The sequence below is a fragment of the Neophocaena asiaeorientalis genome, unplaced genomic scaffold (genome assembly GCF_003031525.2).
Source record: "Neophocaena asiaeorientalis asiaeorientalis breed wild unplaced genomic scaffold, Neophocaena_asiaeorientalis_V1.1 scaffold387, whole genome shotgun sequence".
NCBI lineage: Eukaryota > Metazoa > Chordata > Mammalia > Artiodactyla > Phocoenidae > Neophocaena > Neophocaena asiaeorientalis.
This window is the reverse complement of record NW_020171976.1, coordinates 215,968-231,830: the sequence shown is the minus strand read 5'-3', so window position 1 is coordinate 231,830 and position 15,863 is coordinate 215,968. Positions and strand designations below refer to the sequence as shown.

Genomic DNA, 15,863 nt, shown 5'->3' with positions numbered 1-15,863 from the left:
GCCTTTAAAAAAAAGGCATATCCCATCACTCCTCTGCTCACAATCCCCATGGCTCCTCATCCTATTCAAATTAAAATCTAAAGTCTCTACCTACCATGACCTATAACACTGTATTATCTGACCCCTGTTAACTTCCTGCCTCAATTCACCATGTACTCCTCACTCTTCCAGTCTCAGTGCCTTCTTTGAGGGTGCTTCAGTTTACCAAGAACTTTCCTATCTCAGGCCATTTATGCTGTTGCTTCTTCCTACGATATTCTTCTCCAATATGCCCTTCTCTAATATGGTAAATATTGATAGGTATAACATATAAATCTGTTGGTCATTTAGTAGACCAACAGATTTTAATCTGTCTTTCCCTTTGAATGGATCTTTCAGTCATGCATGTTTTGTAACATCATGCACTGATGATTTGGAAAATGTAGGTTCACCAAGTAATGCAGATCTTCCAAATGTTGACATAGTTCAATATGTAATATTTTAAAATTATATCTTAATATCCATCTCATCAGAAAAATCTTTAAGTATTGGGAAGCTGTCAAGCTTACAGTGACAGATACAGCTTCTCCAGAATTCTGATTTTTGCTTGAAAGCTTGAATTTTATCATTGCCATTAAATACTGTCAGTTGTTTTCTTAAAGTGACATACTCATTTCACCTATCTGCCAGTTACCCAAATCTGAATAAACAGAGTTTGTCTATAAAAGTAAAACTGGTATTCCAAAGAGAAAACTCTACTTGTGCTCACAACTCAAACAATGCAGACAGCTCTAGTATTATGAAAATAATTTTGACTTTATGGGTCCCCTGAAAGGGTCTCAGGGTCCACAGCTTTGAGACTCACTGTTTTAGTTCAGTTCTTCATTTTGCAATGACGAGTTCTGAAACTTAGTGATTAGGTATTAACCCAAGGCCATACACTTGATGACAGAGCCAGAGTTGGGAGTCCAAGTATTCTGTCTCCTGATCCAGTACTCTTTCTAGTGTTCAGAACATCCAACTCTATGGTAAAAGAAAGATTCAGCCCCTCTCAAAAAAACAAAATGCACATTTTAAACACATTGTAAAATATATATTACAACAAAAAATACTCCAGTCTGTTTTGGAACAAAATATGGAATGGATAGATAAAAGGTAAAAATATACACATGTCTGAGCTTTCTGTACGCTTGGAATGGTTACAAAAAGTTAAAGGCAAGGGGCTTCCCTGGTGGCATGGTGGTTAAGAATCCGCCTGCCAATGCAGGGGACACGGGTTCGAGCCCTGGTCCAGGAAGGTCCCACATGCCACGGAGCAACTAAGCCCGTGCACCACAACTGCTGAGCCTGTGCTCTAGAGCCTGCCAGCCACAACTACTGAAGCCTGCACTCCTAGAGCCCATGCTCCGCAACAAGAGAAGCCACCGCAATGAGAAGCCTGTGCACTTGCCACAATTAGAGAAAGCCTGCGCGCAGCAACGAAGACCCAATGCAGCTAATAAATAAATACATATATTCTTTAAAAAAAAGAAGTTAAAGACAAGTGTCACCTAAAAAGAATTGTAAACCTTTAGTTTTCAAAAACAGTACATTCATGTGAACCATTGAAAAAACAGAGGATTTAGTCTATTTTTTTTTTTCTTAACAGCTAATAAAAATAGGTTCTGATGTTGAGTTGATACTCAGAACATCTGTTATACAAGGTATTCACACAGACCACAATACGCTGAGTAAGTAATATTAAAGAAAAATGTTGCTTGCAATGTGTTTTAAACTATTGAGCAATTACAGTGCTTTTTTTTTTTTTTTTTTTTTTTTTTTTTTTTTTTAATTACAGTGCTTTTAATGCTGATTACTAAACTTGATTTTGCCAGACGATGTGGTATATATTGTACACATTTATAAGGCTGTATTTAAAAATGCTGAATTATGAAACTTTGTTTTACCAGACCTTTTCTTTTATATATTTTTTCTTTTTAATCTTAACCACTGGTTATACTGCAAAACTACAGTTACAAAGGCAGTATATGCATACCGCAATTTATTGCACTTCCCAGATAATGCATTTTTCACAAACTGGAGGTTTGTGGCAACCCTGTGTCAAGCAAGTCTATCGGTGCCATTTTTCTAACAGCATTTGCTCACTTGGTGTCTCGGTGTAACATTTTGGTAATTCTTGGAGTATTTCAAACTTTTTCATTATTACTGTATCTGTTATAGTGATCTGTGGTCAGTGATCTTTGATGTTACTGCTACGACTTGCTGAAGGCTCAGATAATGGTTAGCATATTATAGCAATAAAGTATTTTTAAATTAATATATGTACATTGTTTTTTAGACAATGCTATTAGACATTTAATAGACTATAGTATAGTGTAAACATAACTCTTATATGCGCTAGGAAACCAAAAATTGGTGTGATTTGCTTTATTGAGATACTTTATTGTAGTGGTCTGGAACCGAACCTGCAATATCTCGGAAGTTTGCCTGTGTGACTGTTTTTATAAAATATATCTGGCATTCCTAATTTTCCTAGTATAATTTGTCACCTACCTAGACTGTGTCTATTTCTTTATCTTTTCTCCTATGATTCTACTATTTTAATTCAGAAGAATTGGGATTATACAAAATGGTAATATAGTTGAGAATCCTCCATTATACCTCCAAACTCCTGGTGGGGCTTCAGCAGACTCTCATTTCACATAATATTTGGTTTTCATTCCCTGAAGTATTTTGGGGGACAGAAACAACAGCAAAGATACAAATAACATACAAACAGAAAAGTACACAATTTATAATAGTATAGCCCAGTGAATTTTCACCAAGTGAAATATCATGTAACCAACATCCACATCAAGTTATATAATGTTACCACTTTCCCAAAAGCACCATCATGCCCTGATGTCCCTCACCGTCAACCCCTTCCCATAAGTATAACCGCTGTCCTTTTTTTTTTTTTTTTTTTTTAACATTTTTATTGGGGGATAATTGCTTTACAATGGTGTGTTAGTTTCTGCTTTATAACAAAGTGAATCAGCTATACATATACATATGTTCCCATATGTCTTCCCTCTTGCGTCTCCCTCCCTCCCACTCTCCCCATCCCACACTTCCAGGCTGTCATCGCCCGTCTCTGGGGTTCGCGCTTTTAGCCGCGGCTCGCGCCCGTCTCTGGAGTTCCTTTAAGCAGCGCTCTTAAACCCCTCTCCTCGCGCACCAGGAAACAAAGAGGGAAGAAAAAGTCTCTTGCCTCTTCGGGCGGTGCAGGCTTTTCCCCGAACTCCCTCCCGGCTAGTCGTGGTGCACTAACCCCTTCAGGCTATGTTCAAGCCGCCAACCCCAGTCCTCTCCCTGAGCTCCGTCCAAAACCAAAACCCGAGCCTCAGCTCGCAGCCCCGCCCGACCCGGCGGGTGAGCAGACAAGCCTCTCGGGTTGGTGAGTGCTGGTCGGCACCGATCGTCTGTGCAGGAATCTCCCCGCTTTGCCCTCCGCACCCGTCGCTGTGCACTACTCCGCGGTCCCGAAACTCCCCCCTCTGCCTCCCGCAGTCTCCGCCCGCGGAGGGGCTTCCTAGTGTGTGGAAACTTTTCCTCCTTCACAGCTCCCTCCCACTGGTGCAGGTGCCGTCCTTATTCTTTTGTCTCTGTTTTTTCTTTTGCCCTACCCAGTTACGTGGGGAGTTTCTTGCCTTTTGGGAGGTCTGAGGTCTTCTGCCAGCCTTCAGTAGGAGTTCTGTAGGAGTTGTTCCACGTGTGGATGTATTTCTGGTGTATCCGTGGGGAGGAAGGCGATCTCCGCGTCTTACTCTTCCGCCATCTTCAAGGTCCCCCACTGTCCTTTTAACACTATCAATTTTAACCTAATATAATAAAGTGTTTGAACTTTATGCAAATGGAATCATACAGGATTTCTGTTTTGTCTGGCTTCTTTCTCTCAATATTATATTTGTGAGATTCATCTTTATCATTGTGTGTAGCAACATTTCTGTGAATATTGTATGAGTGAAACTTCCATGTCATATGGTATGTGTTTATTCAGCTTTAATAGGTACTGCTAACCAGCTTTCCAAAGTAGTTAGACTAAGTTACACTTGAAGCAGTGGTATCTGAGAACTCCAGTTGATTTACCCTCACCAGCTCTTTGATACTGTTCATCTCTTAATTTTAGAGTTTCTGGTGGTTATGTAATGGTATCACATTGTGATTTTAATTTGCATTTCTCTGGTAATTAATGAAGGACTAGCACCTTTTCAGTTGTTTAATGGCCATTTGGATATTCTCATTAATGAAGTGGCTGTTCAGGTCTTTTGCCCATTTTTCTAAGAGGTTATCTGCCTTTTTATTATTGATTTGAAGAAATTCTTTGTATGTTCTGAATATAAATCCTTTGTTGGATATATATATATTATAAGAATCTTCTACTTTTTGTCTTGCTTTTTCGTTTTGCGGTTTTTATCTTTTGATGAGAAGGTCTTAATTTTAATGTAGTCCAGTTTATCCCTTTTTTCCTTTATGGTTAATATTTTTCTGAGTCTTGTTTAAGAAATCTTTTCCTTTCTCAAGCAAGGTCATGAAGAGATTATCCTATGCTTCTTCCAAAAGCTTTATTGTTTGGTCTTTTTCATTTTGTTGTTTATATCAACTAGAGTTGATTTTTGTATATGGTATGAGATAGCAGTCAAGATTTATTTTTTTATACCTGAATATTCAGTTGATCCAGCATCATTTATTGAAAAGACCACTCTTTCCCCGCTGCACTGTAGGGCCACCTTTATCATAAACTCAAATAACAGGAAGAGACAAAGAAGGACACTACATAATGATCAAGGGTTCTGGAGAAAAGGCAACCCTCTTGCACTGTTGGTGGGAATGTAAATTGATACAGCCACTGTGGCGAACAGTATGGAGTTGCCTTAAAAAACTACAAATAGAACTACCATATGACCCAGCAATCCCACTACTAGGCATATACCCTGAGAAAACCATAATTCAAAAAGAGTCATGTACCAAAATGTTCATTGCAGCTCTATTTACAATAGCCAGGATATGGAAACAACCTAAGTGTCCATCATCTGATGAATGGATAAAGAAGATATGGCACATATATACAATGGAATATTACTCAGCCATAAAAAGAAATGAAATTGAGCTATTTGTAATGAGGTGGATAGACCTAAAGTCTGTCATACAGAGTGAAGTAAGTCAGAAAGGGAAAGACAAATACTGTTTGCTAACACATATATATGGAATTTAAGGAGAAAAAAATGTCATGAAGAACCTAGGGGTAAGACAGGAATAAAGACAGAGACCTACTAGGGAATGGACTTGAGGATATGGGGAGGGGGAAGGGTAAGCTGCGACAAAGCGAGAGAGAGGCATGGACATAAAAAAAAAAACAACTTTCTGTTGGGAAAGTAGTCTTTAAAACGGTATAAAAATAATTACATCTGAAGTATAATTAGTATAGCACAGGGCATTCTGCTCAGTGTTATGTGGCAGCCTGGATGGGAGGGAGTCTGGGGGAGAATGGGTACATGTATATGTATGGCTGAGTCACTTTGCTGTGCACCTGAAACTTTCACAACATTGTTAATTGGCTATACTCCAATATAAAATAAAAAGTTAAAGAAAATCAAATAACTATATATGTGTGCATCTGTTTCTGGACTTTATAATCTCTTCAATTAGTTTGTTTTTCCGTCCTTGCATCACAAACCATAATGTCTTGATTACTACAGCCTTACAGTAAATCTTAATATCTAGTAGTATGTGTCCTATAGGACTTTTAAAATAATTTTTAGTTCATGGTATTTATCAGAAATTATCAGATCCAGTTATATTTCTAAGGGCAATAAACATGGTTAATCCTAAATTGAAAATTTGTAGTCATTGTCTTTAATCTTAATAATAATCTTTAGAGCTTCTGTGTACTATAGCCAAAATTTTATATGGGTAATTACAGCAAAATATTATCTTTATGAATAAAAATTTAGGTTATTTCAGATAGCTAAATTTGATAGCTACATTTCAGAAGTTGTTTTAAATATGATAATATTGGTTTAAATTTCTTTTTTTCTTTTGGTTTTCTGTATAGTTTAATTTTTCCACAAGATTGAAAATTTTGACTCGTACATGATTATTAGTATCTAATGCTATATTGCCTTAATAAAGGCCTCATTCTTTCTGTTAAGTTATATATGGGTCTCTTTTTCCTACTTTATTCCTATGGGTTTAAGATAGAACAAATTTGAGTCTTTAATCTCTGTTTTAAGTAGTTACTTTAAGTAAAATTCCTCCACATATTTTAGCAATGTCTTTATTGACATACAGAAGTGAGAGGAATTAAAATTCTTCTTGCCTAGAAAATAGAGTTATGACTGTGTATCTCTAAAAAAGATCAGATAAAGTCCCAACATGAAAAATAATAGAAACTGAAAATAATGAAATGAAACTTCATCTGCAAAATTAATTACCTGTATGCATAAATTCTCAATCCATCTCTTTTTTTCTCCCTTCTAAGTAATATCTACAGTGGAAATTAAATACTGAGTAGCAGAAAGAACTCTTTATCCTAAATAATTTCTCTTTTTTTCCTTTTAAAAAAGACTGCTTTCCTTATCCTTGAAGATAATTTTACTATTCTTTATTATAGATATAATAATTTCATCATTTGAGAAAAACTCCTTATTTTTTTTTTTTTTTTTTTGCGGTACGCGGACCTCTCACTGTTGTGGCCTCTCCCGCTGCGGAGCACAGGCTCCGGACGTGCAGGCTCAGCGGCCATGGCTCACGGGCCCAGCCGCTCCGCGGCATGTGGGATCTTCCCGGACCGGGGCATGAACCCGTGTCCCCTGCATCAGCGGGCGGACTCTCAACCACTGCGCCACCAGGGAAGCCCAAAACTCCTTATTTTTAAAATCTCAAAAATATTGGGAAAACTATTTTCTTTCCAAGCATTCCCTACTTTTTTTGTATTTTTATTTTTGGTATGATCACAGGTACATGAATTTGGATTAATCATAATTTTTAATTCATATCAGTCTCATCATTGGTCCATTCTAGCCTTCCTAGGTTTTCTGTAGAAAAGTAAAAACTAACTATGACTTAGAACAATGAGTTAATTTCAGTATTTTTCTATACTTGCTTTGTCATTGACTATTGACATTTTCAAAGCCCTCTTTCTAATATGGATATTGGTCAACTGGTTTCAGTGTTGGCCTTTATCAAACATATATTCTATAGACAGTAACCAAATGTATGGTTATAGATGGTACCAAGAAAACTCAAGACTTTAGGGCTACATATTTACCTAGTTTCTGAGTAGCGTTATCCATGTTTTTTTAACTTCCTGTCTGGCATATATGTAAGACAAACAAAATAGGAACATGCTTCTGAACATGTGTGATACATTTTTTTAAAAACAGTATATACCCTTTCATATGCTCTCATGGTACCTTGTAATCTCCCTTCAGATTATTTACGCAGCTTGCCATTGGGTATTATCTTTGTGATGTGTATATGTGCTTTATTTCTCTCTCTGGTGCTAGATATTAGACTCCCTGAGGCAGGAACTGTCTCACTCATTATTTTATCTATAGTTATTCATGAATATTCATTAATTGTAAGAAAAAATACCCTTTCTGATCCAGAGTTTACCTTTATTGTTCCATCATCATTTTTCTCCCTAGTGGTTCAGTATACTTTGGACCTTTGGACAGTTGCTTTTCTTCCTTTTCTTATCCTTTTACAAGATTTTATGCAGCACACCATTTAGACAGGATTTAGAGAACACGTAGCATGCTGTTTTTTGTTTTGTTTCTTTTAAATGGATGAATAATCTCATACCATGGATTTGATGTACCACAATGCAACCATTTTAGCATTCATGCCACCTACAAAGGATCTCAAAGTCACCAGAGAGCAATATGATATTGCTGAGAATTAAAACAAACGTGGGTGGGATGAATGATGAGCTAGTAAAGAAGGAGGATGATGGATAAACATTTCTGCCTATGGATGGAAGGAGTTTTTTGAGATATGTGCTTCAAGGTCAGAGACTTTAAGAAGACATATTTTCTGGCTAATGTGCTTGTGCAGAAAAGCAGAGGATATCTGCATATTTAACAAGGTCCCCAGAATTTGAGCTCTTTGAGATCAGAGGCCTATATCGTGAGTCTTCTCCATATTTCACAGAGTGGATATTGCTGAAGAAAAAAAGGTTAAATATATTCTTTGTCTGCATTGTGTTACCTAAGTGATTGTAAAATAAGGTGTTTTTTGTTTTAATTGGAAAATAATAAAGAACAGTACTGAAAGAGAAAAAAAAAAGCTCTAGGAAGCTATTCTTTATTTCAGATGTGTTCTTAAACTTCTGTCCTTTGGTTTTTTATATTCGTCTTTGCCCTAAACTATCTTTATAGTTTGTATTCTAAGGTAGGTTAATGTGATTCAACAACCATTTATCAATACCTGTTGTGCTAGGCACTAAGAATAGAACAATGGTCAGTCTTTATGGAACTTAGAGCACCGTATTAGAAGATAAACAATAAAGTGTTTAGTCACAGTCCTTTGGCTGCCATATCAGGAGAGGTAGAGGGGCTGTTCAGGTACATAGGCAGAGCTCCAAATCCCAAACTTGGTGGGTCAGGAAGAGGTTCTTAAAGAAAACAATTTTGAGCAACCTAAATGTCCATCAACAGAGGAATGGATAAAGAAGAACGTGATACCTGTATACAACGGAATATTACTCAGCCATAAAAAGGAACGAAATTGGGTCATTTGTAGAGACGTGGATGGACCTAGAGACTGTCATACAGAGTGAAGTAAGTCAGAAAGAGAAAAACAAATATCGCATATCAACGCATATATGTGGAATCTAGAAAAAATGGTATAGATCATCTTATTTGCAAAACAGAAGTAGAGACACAGACATAGAGAACAAATATATGGACACCAAGGGGGGACGGGGGAGGGTGGGATGAATTGGGAGTTTGGGATTGACATATATACACTATTGATACTATGTATAAAATAGATAACTAATGAGAACCTACCTTATAGCTCAGGGAACTCTACTCAGTGCTCTGCGGTGACCTAAATGAGAAGGAAGTCCAAAAGGAGATGTGTATATATATATATATATATATATATATACATATATATACCTATATATACCTATATATATATATATATATATATATATATGTGATTCACTTTGCTGTACAGTAGAAACTAACAACATTGTAAAGCAACTATACTCCAATAAAAAATTAATTACAAAAGAAAGAAAATTTTGTATGCAAGTTGTCTATTTAAACTCATTTGTATTTTTGTGTTTTATATATTTAGAGACTTTTTATAATTGCAGAGTTAAATATTTTAATGTCCTATAAATTATTTATATCCTAAATGCCTCTGTGATTTTCACACTCTTACAAACCATGCCATTGAAAGATTTTTTTAATTGACAGTTAACATACAACATTGTATTAGTTTTAGGTGTACAACATAATGGTTATATATAATCATTTCATTATGTATACAACATATATGTGTATATAGTGAAATGATTACCACAGTAAGTTTTTAGTTAATATCCATGACCATACACAGTGACAAATTTTTTGTGATGAGAACTTTTAAGATTTACTGTTAGCGTCTTTCAAATACACAATACAGTATTTTTAACATTTATTTTATTGAAGTAGTTGATTTACAATGTTATGTTAATTTCTGCTGTACAGCAAAGTGATTCAGTTATACATATATACATTCTTTTTCATATTCTTTTCCATTATGGTTTATTACAGGATATTGAATATAGTTCCCTTATATATACATATAGGTGATTCACTTTGCTGTACAGTAGAAACTAACAACATTGTAAAGCAACTATACTCCAATAAAAAATTAATTACAAAAGAAAGAAAATTTTGTATGCAAGTTGTCTATTTAAACTCATTTGTATTTTTGTGTTTTATATATTTAGAGACTTTTTATAATTGCAGAGTTAAATATTTTAATGTCCTATAAATTATTTATATCCTAAATGCCTCTGTGATTTTCACACTCTTACAAACCATGCCATTGAAAGATTTTTTTAATTGACAGTTAACATACAACATTGTATTAGTTTTAGGTGTACAACATAATGGTTATATATAATCATTTCATTATGTATACAACATATATGTGTATATAGTGAAATGATTACCACAGTAAGTTTTTAGTTAATATCCATGACCATACACAGTGACAAATTTTTTGTGATGAGAACTTTTAAGATTTACTGTTAGCGTCTTTCAAATACACAATACAGTATTTTTAACATTTATTTTATTGAAGTAGTTGATTTACAATGTTATGTTAATTTCTGCTGTACAGCAAAGTGATTCAGTTATACATATATACATTCTTTTTCATATTCTTTTCCATTATGGTTTATTACAGGATATTGAATATAGTTCCCTGTGCTATACAGTAGGACTTTGTTGTTTATCCATTCTATTTATAGTAGTTTGCATCTGCTAATCCCAAACTCCCAGTCCATCCCTCCCATAACGGCCCTCCCCTTTGGCAACCACAAGTCTGTTCTCTATGTCCGTGAGTCTGTTTCTGTTTCTAGATAAGTTTATTTATGTCATATTTTAGATTCCACATGTAAGTGATATCATATGATATTTGTCTTTCTCTTTCTGACTGACTTCACTTAGTATGATAATCTTTAGATCCATCTATGTTGCTGCAAATGGCATTATTTTTTGTGTTTGAGTAGTATTCCACTGTGTATTTATACCACATCTTCTTTATGCATTCATCTGTTGATGAACATTTAGGTTGCTTCTGTGTCTTGGTTATTGTGAATAGTGTTGCTATAAACATAGGGGTGCATGAATCTTTTCATATTATAGTTCCAAATATATGCCTAGGAGTAGGATTGCTGGGTCATATGGAAACTCTATTTTTAGCTCCCCCCCCCCATCTATATATACATTTATTTCCCTTTCCTGAAAAAAACTTAGTTCAAACTAGTAGCATATGCTCCCTTTCAAATTTGAGTTACGTGCGTTTCCTTTGTTGTTTGGCTTGGTTTGGGGAAGAGAGAGAGTTAACCAAAGCATCCCAAAGTGCTGGGCGACCACCAGCCACACTCTCCACACGCCCAAGCCACGGGACTTCACAGAGTGCTCAGTAGTCAGTCATTGGAGGGAAGCTACTCAGGGTCAGCATTCTAAGGACATTCTAGCCTCGTGGTGACTTCACAGTACAGCTGAATTGTCAACCTGATCGTACGGACAGGGGACTACGGTGTCCCCACCTGCGTGCACTGTGGGACGGGGTGTGCCAGCTTGTGTGGGAACACTCCCAGAGGAAGGAGCCTGCTGGGTCCTCAGGGGTGGAGGCAGCACCAGCAGCCTCCCCTAAAGGTCCAGGCAGTGACTGCTGTAGGTTTCGTGGGCCATGGCATCTGTGACTTATCTTCTCCCTGCCGCCGGCGTAGCCACAGAAGCAGCCACAGGCGTTGCGCGGTGCATGGTGGGGCTGTGTGCTGTTAAAACTTGATTCATGATAGCCGGTGGCTGAGCAGGCCCAGGCTTCGGGTGTGTGAGCCTCTGTCCACTTGGTGCTTCAGAGGGATGCCACGGCCTGCCCTGAGCTCTTAGCCACTGGGGCGTGGACATAGAGCAGCTTAGACAGGAGGCGATGCCGCTGGAGCTCCGCGTGCCTCTTCCTGACTGTAATTTTCATCAGCCTCAAACCTTAAGACTGAGGATATTCAAGGTGTAAAAATACTCCAGTATGGGGGGCTTCCCTGGTGGCACAGTGGTTGAGAATCTGCCTGCTAATGCAGGGGACACAGGTTTGAGCCCTGGTCTGGGAGGATCCCACATGCCGTGGAGCAACTAGGCCCGTGAGCCACAACTACTGATCCACGTGTCTGGAGATTGTGATCCGCAACGAGAGGCCGTGATAGTGAGAGGCCTGTGCACGGCGATGAAGAGTGGCCCCCGCTTGCCACAACTAGAGAAAGCCCTCGCACAGAAACGAAGACCCAACACAGCAAAAATTAATTAATTAATAAACTCCTACCCAACATCTTCTTAAAAAAAAAATACTCCAGTATAAATATAGATCTCTTCCTATAATATTTTAAACTTACGTAATTTGAACTTCAATTTTGGTGAACTGACCACCGTCTAGTTGCTTATCCTAGAGCATTAAGTAGAAATAAATAAGTACTGTAGTGCGATCAGTGTTCTCAAATGCTCGCTCTGCTGTCCCGGCACTCGGCGCAGTCAGCATGGTTCGCCCTGACCACGGGTCCCTGCTTTCTGGTGGGCTTGCTGTGCAGTTTCCTATGTTCACAGAGAGACATGTAGTTCCTAGTTAACCACAGTTAGTAGAAGCGAATGGGTATTGCATAGAACATGTAGCAAAGATGCACACTTGCCTGTGTGTCCACAGCGTCCAGAGCCTGAGGGAGGCACGCGTGTCTGTGCAGAGCTTGGAGCCCGAGCGACGTGCTGTGTTGGGGCTACACACAGATGCCGTGATAGAGCTGACGGGGAGGGGGCCACCGCTTCCTTCTGCCCTGAGCGGGAGATGTGCTTCCAGAGCTACACTTTGGGAAAGAAGCCTCAGGCGGGCTGGGGACACCTGAGACCCACCCGGACACCTCGGCCTCAGCAGTTTGGGAGCCCGCAGTGCGGGGCTGAGGCAGGGATGGCCACGGGGGCAGCTGTGTGCAGTTGACTTTCCCTAACCCAAGGAGGAGGTGCTGCTGTAACCATCAGGAAGATGGTTTCCTGCAGCGGGTGGTGTCGGCCCCGCAGGCCGGCCCCGGGGTGGGGGGCAGCGTGAGGAAGTGTCCCAGGATGCCACTGGCGTGGTTTCTTCTGCTCAGACCACCTCCCGTGTGCTCCCGGTCAGGCCAGCCCCTGACCAGCTGGGAGGGCTGGACTCCAGGGTCCTGCTGCGGGACGGCTGTGGGGGGGCGCCGGGCTGTCAGGCAGGCAGAGACCCACAACGACTGGGTAGAGCATGGGTCTGGGGAGGAGTCCTGTCCCGAGTCCACGGAGAGGAACCGGCTGGCCCTGGAACACGGGCTTTCCCATCTGTGATGAACTTAGTGCTCAGAAACACTCTGCACGTTCAGAGTTCTCTGCAGACGCAATTCCCCAGGTGACTCTTGCCTCTGGAGGGAGGAGAGGAGCCTAGGATGGGGGTCGGTGTCCTGCCTGCTTTCCCCCAGCCCTCGGGCCTCAGTTTCCTGGTGGTGGATTGGGGCCCTGGCCGGGCAGGTTCGGATCCCCAAGTTTTAGAAACTTTATAGACGGCAGCGATTCACATCCTCGCAGTGACCCCTGACCTGTGCTCCATCACTTCCTGGGTGACAGTGCGGTGAGGTGCCAGGGCCTCAGGACGAAGCCTGCAGAGGCCACTGCCATCCCAGGGGGAGCCCCGTGCGAGTGGCCGTGTTGGCTGGGAGCGCTGGCCTGAGCCCCTCTGTGTGGGTGGGCGGGGTCTCCCAGGTCCAGCTGTGACCAACGTGCCTACCATGGCAGTGCTGTGGCACTCACGGCCACCTGTGCCGTGGGCCAGGATGTGTGTCCATGGAGGGGTGCCCCTAACTGGCCTGCTGCCCTGGACACAGGACAGATAGCGTCAGGGCAGTTGGATTCCTGGGAAGCATTCCCCAGGGGCTGCCATGGGCTTCCCCCAGGACCAAAACCAGGACCACAGGGCCCAGAGCATTACCTGCTAGGCTGTGGCCATGTCCATGCAAACGGACACATTGCCAAGGGCCTACTGTGACAGCAGAAGGCCCGGCCTCTGGCCCTCCCCTGGCCTGGCCCTGCCCTGCGGTTTTTGCACTCCAGGGCAGGGAGGACGGGGAAGGCTGCTCATGGAGGTTCCAGAGAGGCCAGAGGAACCACAGTGGCTGGAGGAGCAAGGAGAGAGCCGGCAGGCCACCCGCAGCCTCTAGTCCAGGGCCCGGCCCCTGGGGGTCTTCCCTGCTCAGGGCTGGGAGACAGGGACTGCTGGGAGGGAGTCACAGAGACGGAATATTCTGAGTCTTCCCTGAGCCATTCTGAGAATAAACATGCATCACTGTTTCCTATTTCTTCTCAAAGAAGCGAAATGAATTGCCCTTAGTTTCCATTTTGAAATCTTGTGACGTCACACTTCGAGTCACTTTGATCAACAGAGGAGGCGTCTTCCTTTGCACTGCAGCCCTCAGCTCGGCGCCCGCCATCAGCGCAGACCTGGTCCTCGGTTTGTGTGCCTGAGCGCATGTGCGTGCATGCGTGTGCGTGTGTGGGTGCGTGCGTAGCTACGTGTGTACGTGTGTTGTGGGTGCTTAGTGCGTGTGTGCGTAGGTGCGTGCGTGGGTGAATGTGCGTGCGTGCATGTGTGCATGGGTGTGCAAGCGTGCACGGTGTGCCCTGCCTCCCATACCTGCGTGGTGCTCTCTGGGCACTGCGGCGCCCTGTCCAGGGCTCCGTCTGCTTTATCGGTGCTGCTGGTTGTTGCCTTGGCGCTTGCGGGTCAGCACCCCCAGACAGCGTCTGCCCACCAGCTCCTTTAAAACACCCCCTTTGCTGCAAACCAGTGGCCGGTGTGGTCTGGCCCTGGGAGACACTTTAGAAAGGGTCATCTGCCCACTTCCTGGCAGGGACGAGGCAGTTGTGTTAGGAAAGGTGAGTCGGGGCCAAAGCTGGGGTCGAGGGGAGTGCGGGTCCGTGGGGGAGGGAGGCCTGGTGCCTCCGCGGCCGTCCAGCCCTGGGTCAGAGTTCTGCCTGCAAGCACAGGAATATGACGAAGTGTGAGGCGGCAGGGGGGGACCGGGCGACAGGAGAAGGCCCCACCGGCTACTTGTCTCCCTGCACCTTCTGGTCGTAGGTGCCCGCGTGCTTGTAGCCCGGCACGTAGCCCGACTCGTCCACCAGGTCCATGCGGCCCGCCCTGCCCTTGCCCCTTCTGGACGGGTCGAAGCATTCCTTGTGGGAGCCCGTGAACTTGGTGGTGTCCGTGAGCCGCGACACGGTGAGCGAGGAGATGGCTTTCGTCACCCCCGAAATGATGGGGGCCTTGCCCTCACTGAGCCTGTGCACCTCTTGGGTGGCCTCCTCACGGCTCTTGTCTTTGAATCTCTTCTTGGCCAGCTCCTCCAGAGCTTCCTTGAACTGCTCAAATGTGATGGTCCTGCAGGACTTGCCCTTGATCTTGCTGAAGACGATGTCCACGTCGGTGACGGTTATGTTCCTGCCATCGATCACCTGGCCGTCCCTGCACAGCTTGGACCAGTTCTTGCCATGCATCTCCTTACAGGTGGCCCTGGTGTACCAGTGCACCGTAAACCTCCTCCAGGGCGCTGGGCTCTGGGCCGTGGTGGCTGCCCCTTCACTGGCGTCCTCCGACTCTAGTGACAGCCTCTTGGCTGCCTTGTCCTTCGTGGGGTCCCCTGGGGACTTGGGGGGCGTCTTGTTGGCAGGCTTGGGGGGCTTGGGCTTGCTGTCAGCCAGGCTCAGAGATGCGGCAACTGCAGCAGGTGCCTCTGCGACTCAGGCGAATGACCCAGTCTAGTTTTAGTTTTCTGAGGCACCTTCATACTGTTTTCTGTAGTGGCTGCACCAATTTACATTCCTACCAACAAGTAGGAGGGTTCGCTTTTTTCCACACCCTCTCCAGCATTTGTTATTTGTAAATTTTTTTCTGATGGCCCTTCTGACTGGTGTGAGGTGGTACCTCACTGTAGTTTTGATTTGCATTTCTCTAATGATTAGTGATGTTGAGCAGGTTTTCATGTGCCTATTGGTCATCTGTATGTCTTATTTGGAGAAATGTCTATTTAGGTCTTTTTTTTTTTTTTTTTTTTTTTT

General features: G+C 42.3%; 1 protein-coding gene and 1 pseudogene across 1 annotated transcript in view; one reads left to right on the top strand and one right to left on the bottom strand.

Moving 5' to 3' along the window:
• LYRM7 (LYR motif containing 7) overlaps positions 1-15,863 on the top strand; it is a 39,047-nt gene that overhangs the window by 12,013 nt on the left and 11,171 nt on the right. Inside the window, exon 4 of the mRNA XM_024741980.1 lies at positions 1,628-1,709. Coding sequence (XP_024597748.1) covers positions 1,628-1,709 — 82 coding nt within the window. The remainder of the gene's footprint in view (positions 1-1,627; positions 1,710-15,863) is intronic.
• The window catches only part of LOC112397731 (tubulin polymerization-promoting protein pseudogene), a 3,896-nt pseudogene continuing 2,885 nt past the window's right edge, over positions 14,853-15,863 (bottom strand).